We start from the raw sequence: 15,744 nt of genomic DNA on the forward strand, positions 1-15,744 counted from the left end.
TATCTGCTATAGAGGCTTCGCTGACATCCTCTGTTGGCACAGCAACAGATGAATGGTTATCAGTTGATCTGTTTGTTGGCTTGTTTATCAGTTTTCAAACACGCCTGTGGTGTATTCCCTCATTGTCAGCCCCACTGATGCAGCCGAACCAAGCCCTGACATGACATGCTAGGTTAAAATCACTTCTCTGGATCAAATCCATTTCCTTTTATCACTTTAACAGGGGTAAGGGAAAATATTTTAATGGTTTGAATATTTCTGTTCTGTGGGGGCTGAAGTGACAATTTATATCATTCACTCCTCTTGTCCCTGCGGCGACTGGCGGCTGGATCCATGTCTGTTCTCTCACTGTGAGGAGTTAAGGTGTGTGTTTCTGGGCTACAGGCAATTATGACATTTATTTTAGTCAGGGCAACATGAGAGTGAACCTGTCAGTGTATGGAAATAAAGGGCAGCAAGGGGGCAAGAAACATCATTTACCAAAACTTGACTGGAAAGCTCTTGTCACTCTTGTAAGCCAGCTCTGCATGATAGAAGACAGGTAGAATTTATAAAAATAAGTGCTTTACTTTGAATCCATTTGTGTTCTTAGTGCTGTTGGGAACCCCCTGGAAGGCATTATGGGTTTTCTTGCATTCACAGCTCAGGAGAGTAGCTGGAACACTGGATTTACTCTGAACTAAGTATACACAAGCAAAACAAAATGAAGATCAATTTATTTGCCTGCTGCTTTTTATCTGAGCTGGTACATGTTATATGTAGTGGTGTTTTGCCAGGGGAGTATACTGTGACTTCTACATGTACCCCCATCTGAAGTACATTCCTGAAGTAGCCTACTTTTAGTGTTGATGTTTTAAATTAATTTCACTGACATTCTCCCATGTTGCCTGGATGGAAACACTAAAGTCATAGTACAAAGGTCAGTAAACATAGATTACATGGAAGACTGTAATGCACTGATGGGACTATATTTAGGTATATGGTAAATCTGTCTTCCCAGCTGTAGATATATGCTATATACCTGTGATTACACATCACTACATCCCTGTTTATACATGCCAGAATATTTTCGTCCTTTTGGTGCTTTAGCATGGCAATGGTCAACAAAATTATATGTGCAGTCCTTGATTTGGTTTGGCAAAACTGACCTGATCTCAAAGCACTAAGAGTCATCAGGACAACAGTATCAGATCTCTTCACAGCAGGTAACATAAAACCAAACGTTTCTGTTGACTTGTGTGATTATGTGGTATGAATTATTCAGCATGTTCCCAATGCCTAATGAGTCCTGTTCATTCAGTTTTAGCAGTGGTAATTTTGCTGATGTTTGTATAGCCTGTGCCAGAGAACCAGCTTCTTGACTAAAGTTTCTTATTGTCTACTTGCAGGCATTATGCAAATATACAAAACAATCATTAGATTGTTGTTTGGATGGGTATTTTTCCTTTCATGTCCTCTTTTTTCACTGGTGCTATAGTTCATCTGGGGGTGTTTGACAAACCTTAAACACAAAAAAAAAAAAAAAAAATAATAACAATTTTTAATAATCTTGTGTGATATATTTTTTCTTTAGTTAACCAGGTTCCCTCAGGGTGTGACCTGTTTGGTTATTACCACCTCAAGACTTGCATTTTAGGACAACATTAGTAATTTACTAATTGGAGTGTGAAATTATAGGGAGTCTTCCATTATAAAATGCCATTGCACAAATAGGGAGGAGAGGATCAAAGATTTATGGTTCAAAAGTGCTGTGTTACCAGAAAAAAACCTCTATGCAATTCCACCTCCTCCCAAGCCCATATAGTCTCAACCCCATTTCCCTTTTCCTTTCACAATCCCCCTAATGATCGTAACAGGCCTTGGAGCCCATAAATCTGAACAGTAGGGAAACTAAGTGTCTCATCATTATGCAGCCTCCACCTATCCGCTCAAAGAGCATCCATGTAAGGCCCCCAGGACAGCGGCAGCACTTGTTTAAATCCAATCTCATTTCAGTGAGCTCTTCATCACCTTTTTCCCCTCCTGTACCTAATGACATCCTCGTGCCATATTGTTGTCTTATGTGTAATGGGGATGGGCTGAATTACTCTTCTGCTTGACTAATGGTGATGACTGAGTTAAGTTGACAGAGTCATTTTCAGTTGAGGTAATGTTGTTGCTGGCACATGTTCCCTGAAGAAGTTATGAAGTCTTACCAGGAGGCTTCAGTTGGAGAGCTATCACCTTGGCAGGATTAGGGTTCAAGTGTACATCTGTTCATGTCTGTGAAACCACAAAGTGATTCTTTAATATTACATGCCAACATTGATCTAAATAAGTTACAACTCAGACCACCAGAGGAAGGTCAAAATATGTTTTGTTTTTTTTGTTTTTTCAGCAATGTGTTCTATATATTGCTCCTAAATGATGCCTTTGTTACCTAGAACTGTAAATGGCAAAGATGCATGTTAGTTGTCAATCTTAAGATTTTATTCTTTTTATTCTACTGTTTCTTTAACTTGGATTCAGACCTCTTCCTGTGTGACAGAGTCATCTTCCCGGTGATAGCAGGATATGGGGATAGTGAGGTAACTTCAGGTTTAACCCTGGTTTGTAGGGTTACAATGGTGGTTCACTTCTCACTGCTCCAGAGCAGGTTATGTTGAAGATAAGTGCCTAATGACCAATCAGTTCTCTTGGAAAATGTGTGAAAAGCTCAGTGTGCAGATGGTGAGGAGGGCAAGAGTGTTCTGGAACCGCCTTTCCCACAAATTTTTTATATGACAGATAAGATTTTCGTTGGAGGGAATGACTTATCCATGTCAGCCTCTTGAGCCATATGTTTCCAGTGTGTAATTATTCTTCCATTTGGCAACCGAAACTGTATTGCTTCTAGCCTAGATTATGTGTTTAATTTCTTCGTATTGGTCTAATATCGTAGTTTGCTCTTCATTTGTAAAATATGCCACTGTATTGCTAGTAGCTACAAGTCCTTGTTTGTAATTGGTCACGTATGCTGTAAATACTGCCACTTTTATTGGAACACACTTGTGGCTAGTTTGGGAAAACCTGGGTTGACTTTTCAAGTCAATAACCACCATTGTGTGACCACTTAGCATGATTGCAGCTGTTGGCTGTTGCTTAGTGAAGCCAGATAATCAAGTTATGTCCTAGGTATGTTGAAGTTGCTTCATAGTACAGGCCCCAGTAGTGTGCCATTGAATGCAACAGTGCTAGCCTGGACCCAGCTACCGTATGCACACTACAGCTGTGAGAACTCAGAAAGTAAACGAAAATGTCAACAACAGTGGGGCTTGGTTGGTTAAAAAAAAAGGGGGCTGAGATTTGGCCGCCAAGAGTAAAGTGTGAATTCATGTTGGGAGAGAAGCCCTGTGGCTTCAAAATTACTGAGAAGAATACTATAAACCTGAAACCACACAGAAATTGAGGTAATGATAAGATGCTAATTAATGTTACAATGGCAACGGAGAGAAAATATTTCAGGGGCAACAAAACTTTTCTTTTCTATTTCTTTTCAATTTCTTCCTGTGAATTCTTTGCACGGATATATGAAAACAGGTGCAGGCACATCTGGATAAGCTGTCCAAGTCTGTCAGGGTCTTAGGTTTTGGAGCAACAGTTGGCAGTCAGCAGAGTAGACTTGGGAAATGGGAAAAAGCTCTGTGAAGGAAAGCAGGCGTGTTACTTTAGCTCCTACGGTTGTGACTGGAAGAGGCTCAGGGGACAACTAAAACACACGATGCTGCTGCCTGTAACTGCTGTTCTTTTCCATCACTGTTCTCACACACATACACGCTAGCGTACACAAACACACGTGCTCAAACACTTTTGCCTTGCAGACCAAAACATAACTAAAATAATGTGTCTGCATAGTTGTAGGAATATTCTCCACTATGTTCTCCCATGGGAAGCGAACAGCCCACCTAAAATGAGAAAGGAACTAGCATAACCGCCTCTCCGATAGAGCCGCACAGTCCCTTCAGTCCTTCAATATGCAAACATTGTTTGACTTAATCCACACTAATGATGCAAATTTATGCTGTTAATTATTTCTAGCTGAATCGTATCCTGGCTAAACGTTCTCAGAAATGCAATGGGGACATCAGACTCAATAAAGTATTCAGGGAAAGAGGGAGAAGGCATTATTCAGGATTACTTTTTTTCTTCTTTCTTTCATTCTTTTTCATTTGCATCAGCTCCATAAAAAGAATTTGCATTTTCCATTTTGTAACATTCCTAATATGGGTGATATTGTTGTCTGTGGCTCTAGATTTTGGTATTGAAGAGTCCTCTTTAGATAAGCTCTTTTAATTCAAACCTTATTTAATAGGGAGTAGTGAGTCTACATCCCTGAGTGCTTTGCTTTCAGGATCGTTCTCTGTCATTTTAATCTTCAACGGACACCTTTTTGCCTGCTAAATATGATTCTCCATTTAAACCTCTGTTATGTGTCATATACAAACTCTAAATGGATGTTATTTCGCCATACACAGTAAATCAGTTTGCTTGTCATAGTGTATTATAATAGACATTAGTTTTTTCAAGTAGCATCACTTTCTACTGATTGAACTTACTCTATACTATAAGTTGTACACCTCTGTTTCTCTAATGTTAGTCACCCATATGGGACTGCTGGGATTCAGCAAAAATAGTCTCACTGTGTTTGAGGTGACCCATTTGATTTTCTCTCATGGCCCAACTGAAATAACAAATTAATCACATTTTTTTGAAAGAAAGAAACAAACAAACTCTGGGATGAGCCAGTGTAAGTGATGGTATGGACATAGAGATACAATGTAACCAGCTTCTGCCAGTAACTGTAGCTCATATGCTAAGAATGGGCTGTTAGCATTGGTACTAGTGAATAAAGACTAACCCACGATAGCATTTAAACCAACTGAGGCTGACATTGATCAGGTTTTACACTGTTCCATGAGCTATAGCTGCAAGCTACAAGATAATTAGCTACCCAGCCTGCAGACTGGCATTAGAAATGCACTTTTCCATGAGTGGATGTTTGTTTAGTAGCTTGTTCAGTAAGCCAAGGTGCAACACAAGACATGCGTCAGTGCTTGTGTGAGGAGAGGGAGATGTTTTCTAGAAAACTAATGTGGGCTGCAGTTCAAAGTCTGGGGCTCATTTTGTGGCTTTTCGTGCCTGTTACCTGACTATTAACTATAAAATATGAATTCCTCCTGTTGTGGCAGTGATTTTTCAAAAGAACAGACATTTATAGAGCAGATCTGTATGCCATAGTAGTACAAAACATGCAAATTAATAAATACATTATAATCAGTCACACAAGTGATAACCATTAATTCAAAATGGCAGTTCCTAATTCCTTTCACAAACTAAAGCAGTGCCCTATCACGGTGGGTCTATTTGAACAGATCCACTTCCAGCTCCTTCCTGCCCCTGTCTGAAAGATGACGTTGAGCTTGGGCCAAAAAGGCTGCTCAGCTGCTGCAGTGCATTTCTCAACTCAATGACTCTCCAGATGGCAGGTATCTTTAGTGCTCAGCTCTCTTGTCCAAAGCTGCGACAGCTCTGCTGCACTCCATCAGGCTACAGTGGGCCCACCCTCCCAGGGTACTTTTAATGGACTTTAATTTGAAACACATGATCAGGACAATACAGACAGTTCACTTGCTACATGCATATGGGCTTAGCTATAGCTACAGTGTAATTATTGCTAAGTGGAGAAAAATGATTGCCTGAAGGCCATAATTGAAGAGAGATACTTTATATTATATACAGTTTGTGAGGCACTGGTCTTTTGCATATGTTGACCTACACTGTAGATGGCAGGCTAAAATTAAAAGTATTGTGGGAATTTAACAACCAGTGTGATAGATATAGGTGGCTGATTTTTCCAAGCACATGCTGTTACAGTGCTTGGTCAGCTGAACAGAATAAAGAACTGAAGTACACATCTCACTGTCATCTGAGAGTACATGCGGTACCTGTGTGACTGCCAGGCAGGTGTGCTGCCTGCTATCATTTGTTATGTAGCTATAAGGCAACAAGATAGCATAACAAGGAATCACTGAGGGAACCCAGAAGAGGTGGTGCTGTGTGAAAGTAAGCAGAAAGCCAGAGGGAATCCATTTGTTAGACTTGACTAGGCACACATTAGTGTTTGACACTGATAATCATACAGGATAATATTTTAATTTATTGAGAGTGTACCCGCAACAAGTAGTTGGAAACCACACAGAGTTCATGCTGCAGTATGCTTTTTACTTGTTATGATAACATACGGACCATTTATGATTAGCTGTAGAAAAAATTATGCATTATGCATGTTAATGGCCTATGCTACATCAGCATACAGTATCAGTTTAATAACATAACACTGTGAGGTCAGTAACTGTGCTATAAGCATAATAATCTCATTGATCTGCTTAAAGATTTCATATCTTCAATGTATGATCAGAGTACATGAATGTCCATACTTATATAGCATATAATACATGAATGTCTTAGAATTGAGGTGTAAATGGCGCGTGGATATTCATGGATGACTCAATAGAAAATAATAGAAATAAGCTTTTTCCAGCGATTCCCTTCTTGACTTGGCTAGGTCCACAATGTTCTCCACATATATACTGATAAAAACCATAAGTTTTGGTTGAAAGCACTGGAAAAAGCTATTTAGTAGACCTTGAGTTAAGATTATTTTGTCAAAAAATTTAATTGGCTTGCAATGGATGAGAGAGCTTCAGGAACTTGCCATCTGAACTTATCTGTCACTGCCTTCTCCCCAATAATCAAACATTGCCATTTGTTGAAACACACAACTGTGCAGCAGGTTGAGCCTCTGGAGAATAAACTGGTGAGAATCTTTGCCTCAATGCTCCTTTTAGATTACTTTAATATGGTCTTTAATTTGGGCTCCAATTAATTCAACTTTTTAATTATCTGCTGATTATTTTCCTGATGAGATTGATAGTTTTGTCTATAAAATGCCAGAAAACAGAAAAAAAAAAACTCATCCAATTTTCTATCCAAGGTGACATCGTCAAATGTCATGTTTTTTTGTACGACCAATAATGTTCTAGAAGGCACTGGTTTTTTGTTTGTTTGTTTGATTGTTTTTTTGTTTGTTTGTTTGTTTTTTAAGGATACAGTGGCAAGCAGGGAGACTATCATGCTCCGTACTCCTTATAGCTTCTCACTCAGAACAGTCCAGACAGTTCATTTGCATAACCCTTTCCCATACCTCCCTCCATAGGATCGTCCCTACTGTTGTGTATTTTGCAGGCTCCATAAATTGTGGGGTATAAAACCAGTCCTCCTCTTCTCTCGCATATGGGATATGCCAAGGCGATGCCAACAGAAGCTGCTTGATTTAGAGCACTGTACATAGATGCATCAAGAATTTATGGGAGACGTAATTAGGAGTTATAAAAGTGACTTATAGTAATTGTGTGGGACACAGGGCCTATAATGCGGCAGTTATCATTTCCATAACTTCTGAGTTTTGATTCTTTTCTCAGAACTTTTATGAGTTGGTAGTTGGTGTTTGTGCTTTGATGTTAATGCACAAAGCTTTTCTGGGTGGCAGAATGTTGCCGCTGCAATGCTGCAGAAGGAACTGTGCAAACGAAAAAAGGCAGAAAACTTATGCTTTCCTTTCTGTTACTGCAGTGTGTTGTAGCAAAGATGTTATTCAAGTTTACACACATTATCCCAACATCAGGGTGAAAGCCATGATAAAACTGGAACAAATTTGAAGCAAAGGCAGATTGTAGAAAATGTCTTTCAGTCAGAGGAAGTTCTCTTGAGTGTATCACCCTCCTTTTCTAGGCCTTGTATTTCATTTTTCAGCACAGTGCTAAATAATGTTCTGTTGACTCATTTTGCAAACTGTGAATGAGGCCAGAGTGTAATGCTAGTAGGAGCGGATGGTCAGTAATATCATGGTAAGATGAGTGTGGAATGGAATGTTATTTTTAGGCCCAACACATTATCTCCCAGTAGATTATAATACAAATAATCATCAAGTTTCTGTTCTGGCTGTCTCTCTCATTCTAGTCTGTGCATACATTTCTTTTTAATGCTAAAGGTTTGTTCACCATGCCTGATAATCAGATAGAATCATCATTTAATTTGGTTTCATTACTCCATTGGACATCATGTACATGTTAGCCAGTTTCTTGTTGGGTGTGGAGGGGATTTTCTGTATTTTTTCACTTACATCAAGTGTTGTCTAACAGAACAGTTTGTTTAAATTTTTAGACCTCTTTGAGATTTTTGCCTCAACAAAGTGCAGTTTTTTTACTGGAACTACAAAGAAATATTCTCTGCTAGGGATGGGCATTTTGATTACTTTTTGAAGTCGATTAATAAAGCCAATTTAAGTCGATTAGTCAATTAATCGTGACGTCATCATTAACACGTGCCCTCGACCCAAACCAAAATAATAATATGTTGTTATGTAGAGTCATGTTTTTGCACTGTGGTGTACTGATCTGAGCTCAGACTAGTTCTCAGCAGTGTGTCTCATCTGTGCTGAGAGTCTAAAGCACAGAACCTGAACCTGGAGTTTTCCAGTCACCGTCGATGTAACAGCAGGTGACAGTGACCAAAAAAAATCTGACGTGAGAGCTGTCCATGCATCAGCTGTCATTGCTACTTTCTTGGTTTCCATCAGATTCTTTTACAGAGCTGTAGCTGCATATCATCTGAAATCATTTAAGTCACCAAAGCTATTTGTTATTTGTTCCTGTTGTTTGCTGTCACATGAGTCTTTAGGTACAATAAATCCAGTGTTTTCCATCCAGTGCCAGCTGTCGACCGAACGGCCGGATATTAAAACATTTTCAGCAGACTACTTTCAACATGTTTCAAGTCACGTTCACTGTCACTTTATATAATGTTATTACTTTAATCTTAAACCATATGAGGATTTTTGTCATCAGACATCTGGATCTTCAGTTATCAGAGAAACAAACTGAGCAAACAGCCGCTCTCAACGTCCCTTGTCTACATCGTAGAAACATTAATTTTTTTAAATATGAAACTGCTTTATTCAATAAGGCCACTGTGGATAATTCAGCTCCAAGTAAAAACCTCCACAACAATGAACACTGAAGGAATCCTAACCTAAAAACAAGCTGAGCATCTAGAAACAACATGAGCTAACATTGGCGGCAGCTCGGTTAACAGCCTGCAGACCCTTATTAAACAGATTTTGAATGTGAAACTACTAAACAACTTCTAAAACACCCCACCCCCCCTCCAAGATGCAGCAGAGAAGAAGCACTCGGCAGAAACAAGAACCATTAACATTAGCTCCACATCTTTCCTCCCACCTCCACCCAAAATTAGTCAAATAAAATTAGTTGATTCTTAAAAATAGATGTTGACTATGTTTACCGTGTCGACTAATCGATTATTCATGTACATCCCTAGTCTCTGTGAAAACTGCTGATAGTGAGGTCTATGTATTATCTACAGGTAGATTGTCTCTTGAAACAATTGTTGCTGTATACTTTTTTGCTGTGTGGAACACTGATGAAATTCCAGAGAATTTCCAGGAAACTCAGAGACTGGGTAAATCAAACCCTGTGCTTGAAACCACTGGAGGCCAGCGAGAAAATATGCTTTTTATATGACGTTTCACCATCTCGTTGTGTGTGTTGCAAAAGAACAAGGGCATGATCCCTAATATTTTTATCCATTTTTCCTTGCCACTGCCTCAAGCAAAATCCATAATGTCTTATTTTCATTGCAGAATGGAGCAGACAGACTGTCAATAGAAAACACTGTTGCAGGCATAAGTGATCAGAATCTCGGGAGGGGGAGCAGGAGGAGTAACATGGTGCATCTGGTAATGGTTGGACATCCTGCAGGAACCGGCTGATTCAAAAACACAGTCCCGCACAGGACTCCTCTCACTAATTGGTTGCACAGGTCCAACACATTCTATCATCTGCTGTGAGAATAATGGTTTGTCTCTGTCTCTCTTACTCCTCTCTTTTTCATTGCAGGCACAGTGAGAGTTAAGGAAAGCCATGATTATGATCTTAGGTAGCTCTGTCTGTGACAATCAGTGGATTTGGTTGCAGCACAGCTAACAAACAGCTTGTGCTACTTTGCAGCAGAAAACCAGCAGCAGGGTCAGCTGTTCTGTGGTGTGTGTGTGTGTGTGTGTGTGTGTGGGAGCAACATGGGCTTCCCTGGACCATTGAAAACCCATGTCATTCTGTCCACAGGGGACATGTCTCTGCACCACCACTAACACTTCTTTTCTAACTGATTTCCAGGATAGGTGGCCACTTTAGAGCAGTCATGTATCTTTTATTCTGATTCATATTTCATCTTGAGCAAAAGTGCACTTATACCAGGCTTTAAATAGCTGGATAGCAACAGCAAATGCAATAATTTCCCTCAAGCATTTCCCTCACACCTCTGAAAGAGGAAGAAGAGAAAAAACAGTCATGAAAAGACTTCATGATATTCATCTTTCAATGGTTGATGTATAAACTCTCCTGTGAGAGACCGGAGTTCGAATCAATTCATTTCTCATTTAGGTTCCATCTGTGTTTGATTTACTTCCCTGTGTAGACTTACTTCCTGTAAAGCACAAGTTAAGGCTACAAGAGGAAAAACAAATGTAGACCAACAAATAAACCTTAAGATATATTCCCTGTATGTATAAACCGAAATCCAATATCCCTGCATAACTCCTATGCCTAAGAGTAGTGAAACAAAACCTGCTTATTTTGTCTGTATGCCTGTAGCATAATTTAAAGTGTTTGTCGGCTAAATGCGATAAAACCAACGCTGCCTGGAATGAATTTCTTGTGAGACGTGGTCCTCGAAGACCTTAACTCTGATCTAAACCACAGAGTGAGTCATTGCTTTTGGCTTTGACACACCTCATGTGTAAACAGTGTTTCAGTGTTTCCCTGTATGTTGATTAACATGAATTATTCCTGAGATAAGGAAGCTTATTCACACTGGAAAATGGCCTCTTCGACCCTTGGATGTTTCTGTTATTATATTCAGGTTGTGGTAGTGTATCTGCATGCATTTTTTGGTTATTTTGCCAACTGTTTAAGAAATTCAATTCAAACATAGTATGTTGGTGTATGTTGCCTCTATTACAGCCTAGATTTAGTTTCAGTGTTTTCACAAAAATGTATATTAGTCACTTTGCTGAAAACATTTTAATCTATTTTTTTTTCTATCAGTGACATTTTTCTCTCTCTGTTCGGTATTGTATTTCATTTTGCTGCCTTTTTAGGATTCTGAGGCTACAGCTGGCACCAAACGTTGTCCTCTTACCATATTAGGGGAGTAGCTCTTGACTGTTGTAAGGTTAGCGTGGTCTCTCACTGTCTTTCTTGGTCACGTGAAATAAGTGCAGCTACCTGTGACCACTACATTCAGAAGCCCCATTCTGTGCAAGTCTGCACAGTAGTGATTGGGGAGCAGAGTCACGGTATCAAAGTTCCACACATACACTGGTCTGAACAATCGATAGTCAACAGCTGTCAATAATGATGTCACGCACCCTTTTTATAGCACCAGAAAACTGAAACCAAATCAGAAAAACTAAAACTTGAGAATAGAGCACATCTGCATGGTAAGAACAACCTAACGTGACAGAAACAATTATGAGAAAAATGTATTTGGCATGTACCTTGATTTTTAATTTATTGTATAATCCATCTGCCAATGTGGAGAGGGCGGGGCTCATGACCTAGCCACCCTGCCACCAGAGCCACCAGAGGGCAATCAAAATGTTTTGGCTGGATATTCTGGTTTTATCCTAAGACAAACAGATAAACCAACAATATTCCATTACCTAACATCAGGGTGGAGAGTTAGACAGCCTACATTCATTCTGCATTGATTCTTATTGATAGCATACAAACAGGAAAAAAACAACTCAAAGTAATGTTAACAATACCATTAATAATATGGTAGAAATACTAACGTTAGTTTATCATTTTATAAATGTCAGTGGACTGGCCTGCATGTTTAAATGGTTTGTCCCAAGTCAAACTGTCAGTTACTTCTCTTTTTTCTTTCAAGAATTTTAGAAACAGTATAAGGAATTATTGCTAACATTACTGGTAGAGACATCAAATAAATCAAATATAAGATGCTGCTTTTTAGTATATCTACTGTATAGAATTTAGATAGACAATGAATGACAGTAAATGAGGGAGTGAGAGACACAACAAATACCACAAATCAAGTTGTTGCAGTTCATTATAGGCATCTACCCCTAAACCACAGGGCCACCACAGCTAAATCGACTGCTGACGAAGGGATTTTGGGTGGAAGCAGTTATAGTTTTATCACAAGGGTATTACAAAGGTGATCACACAGGTCTTTGAATAAAACAGTAATTAGTTAATTTGTATGTCTTTGTATATCATTGTTTAGTCATAGTTAACATTTTGAAAGGTTACTTTTTATTTATTTATTTATATTTACTTTTAGTCTATTTCACAATGGGAAAAAATGCTATCAACAAATATTTTCTGCCATAGATCTTGTTTATGAAATTAATGTCACCTTACATTAGTCTGGCTTGGATTTTACCATCTTCTAACAAGGCTAGATACTGCATTTTACAGTACTGTCATCTGAATTACAAAGAATACCTGCATGCACAAGTCAGAGCAACCCAAATGTTTCTAAACCCATCATCAGCATGAATAGATGAGCTTGACAAACATGCTCTCTGCAATTCCTCCATCACTATTTAAGCTGCCGTCCTTTGTTGGCTCCCTTGGCTATCATCAGCTCCATTGGTGGCGTGGCAACTGGCCAGCCACGTTTGTGATTTATCGAAGTGAGTGGGAAACTATGAAGCTTACTTTGTGACAGCTCAGAAGCTTTAAAATTTAAGATGTCATTGAACTGATGAATGGAGAGAGGAGAGGCTGAGCCTGCCCCGCTGGCGTCATATGTCACTGTCCAAAGTGATGAGGGACCCTGCCTGCTGCCCTGTTACACCAAGCCAAAGGCTCCAGTGGGGAACCTTTCTTTACTGAGGTTGGAAGAATCAGAAATCAAATTTTCGGTAGAATAGATGCCTATGGGTACTGTATATTACACTCTGCTCAACTACATAAAGGTTTAGACAAATGTTTGCTCCCAGATAATACTTCCTCCGTGCCTTAACCACACTGGAGCACACTAAGATGAATGCTCTGGTCTGTGCCATTGTTTATCATCATCATGCAGTCCACACAGACACATGGCCTTTAAGTGTAGGTTAAATTATGAAAAAATCATAAGATAGTGTTTCACATCCATATGTGAAATCACAAGAATCACACCAACTTCAAATTAAAGGCAGGTTATTGCTACAATCGGCTTATCTTTGGCACAATTGCTGTACATGTTTTGAAAACATTGCTAATGTAATTTTTAAATGGAAAACACACCTGCTGACATAGATAGATTTTCCCTTGCGGAGCTGACAAATAAATTTGCAGCAAGTGACAAATGTGTATCCTTTTATCAGAGTAAGTGTCAGATTTGCTGTGATAAAAGGCAACAAGTAGGAACATTAGCATAGAGCTCAACTGGGGCCACTGACTCACTGCACTGCAAGAAAATAACAATGCACAGACACAGCAAGATATAAGGGTGCTGTTTCTACAACATCAATCAATACAGTCTTAGGAAATGCACCAGGGTTATTAATTGTTTGCCCGACCACCAGAAAATTTAATTAGTACATTGAAATTGGGCCACTGGCTCCATGTTGTACACCTTCACGTCAGCTGAGCTATATATCATTCCTTGCATTAATGGAAGCTCCTTCTGCAGGACCTTAGTTTTGAATAAACAGCTTTGTGTCCAACAGTTGTTTTTACAACAGCAGCCTAAAACCCTTTGAATAAAACGGAATTATTTACTGATCACGCTATAAGTCTTCACATTAATGTCATGTAGTTTTATTATCTCATAAAGCGCTTCATCTAAATCAGTAGCTGCCATTTGTAACAGGAGAGTTGAATAGAGATGCCTATATTTTGTGATAATACCTTAGTTTGAACGTCCAGTCAGTAATGATGATAGCAGTTCAGCACTATGTCAGCTTACAGTATCTCCTGATAATTCTTTATATCCTCAGACTAGTCTCAACCCTGGAATTATCCAGCCGTGCCCTGAGCTCACTTGTCACTGTTCAAACCTTTAAATCAGCCACCCTAATTAGAAACTGTACCAGTGTAGAAACATGCATTGATCTTTCTAACAGTACTGCCCCCCCCCCCTCTTGATACCTCTGCAGTTATACAGCTCCGTGGACTTTGGACGAAAATGGCAGCTCATCCACGAACATGTCACACCGAACAGGTTCTACTGGTGAGTTAGCCTTTTCTTAACTTTGTTTTTTCTTCTTCTTTTTAAAATGTTTTTTTTTATAAATCTGCTCCATTCCTCTTCCCTAAAGTTTTGTTTACTCAGAAACTGCTCCTCGTGTTCTACGCGACTGAGCAAGTGATATTGATGGCTTATGACAAGGTGTGTGACTGACTGGTGATGCTGCCTAAAATTCTGCACATTTTCTACCCCTGATACAATCAGGCAGAGATTAATCTCCTCCTTCAGAACACACTTAACATTCAGCGTCTGAGGGCATGTTGCATTCCACTTCATTTCTCACAGACACCCTGCTTATATCAGTCATATTGCACATAAACACGAGATTATTACTTTTACATCAGCAGTAGAAGGAGAGGGTGGCGGTTCTCTACTTCTGCATACATGCAGATACAGAAGTATACATACAGTATGAGGAGCTATGACTAATAATGGATCCAGGACATCTTTGTCGCTTCTTATCCTGTCACGTCTTCTGCTCACTCCCCCTGCAGTGTACCTACAATCTGAAAATGCACACTCATCACAAACGTAGGACCGGATCTACTCCAGGTCATTGCTCCTCTCTCCCTCTTTGAGGTGACAGGGGTGTGCCTGGGGTTGCTGTTGGCTATATCCACCATAACTTGCATAAATCTGGGGCTACCTCCGTACCATCGCAGTATAATCCTAAATAATGTGCACAATCCATCGCTGGCTTTGCCCTTCACCGCCAAAGCCCCTTCAAGGACATCTAGACACTGGATGGGCCTCTAGCAATAGCTAGGCAGACATCCAGTTGGCTGCATTTAGACAATGGCTTCATCAGCCTCCAAGGGATATGAAATATTGCCACAATGGAAAAGCTGTGTCCATCTAGCATAATCCACAATCAGTGAAAGGAGCAAGAGAGCAAGATTTTCCTGCAAGATATACTGGAGGAGTGTAGTGACCCTGCACCACCCAGTCAATGATCAGGAGGCTGTATTTGTATTTCTTTGTATTGCTGTGTTTTGCTTGAAGATAACTAGCTTTGAGTTGCTCTGGGTGTCCTTGGTATAATATGGCATTTAGAATATGGTGGAAAGATTCCTGTGTTCTCCTTATTATGTTCAAGACAACTAGACTCTTCTCTCTTTTTTTCGTTCCTCTTCTTCTATCCCTATTCAGTGGCAGCTCTTTGGTCTTTTTTCCCCTCTACATCCCTTTCCCATATTCATTGTCATTATGTGTATGTATTCTCTCACGGTCTGTCATTCTCCTCAAGGTCTGTCTTGGGCCTAGACAAGGAGCCAGATCTGGTCCACATGGAGGCTCACACACCAGATGGAAGTGAGTGTCTCCTACACACACATACACATCAAAGAGGAGTAATGAACAAGTCTCTATAGGAATGAATTCCTC

The 15,744-nt window shown here is 39.6% G+C and overlaps 1 protein-coding gene across 1 annotated transcript in view; it reads left to right on the forward strand.

Annotated features, from left to right (window-relative positions):
* sorcs3a (sortilin related VPS10 domain containing receptor 3a) overlaps positions 1 to 15,744 on the forward strand; it is a 202,299-nt gene that overhangs the window by 135,988 nt on the left and 50,567 nt on the right. The window contains 2 exon segments of the mRNA XM_051070891.1: positions 14,270 to 14,343; positions 15,608 to 15,672. Of these exon segments, the coding sequence (XP_050926848.1) occupies positions 14,270 to 14,343; positions 15,608 to 15,672 (139 nt within the window).

Source organism: Lates calcarifer, linkage group LG5 (genome assembly GCF_001640805.2).
Source record: "Lates calcarifer isolate ASB-BC8 linkage group LG5, TLL_Latcal_v3, whole genome shotgun sequence".
Classification (NCBI taxonomy): Eukaryota; Metazoa; Chordata; class Actinopteri; family Centropomidae; genus Lates; species Lates calcarifer.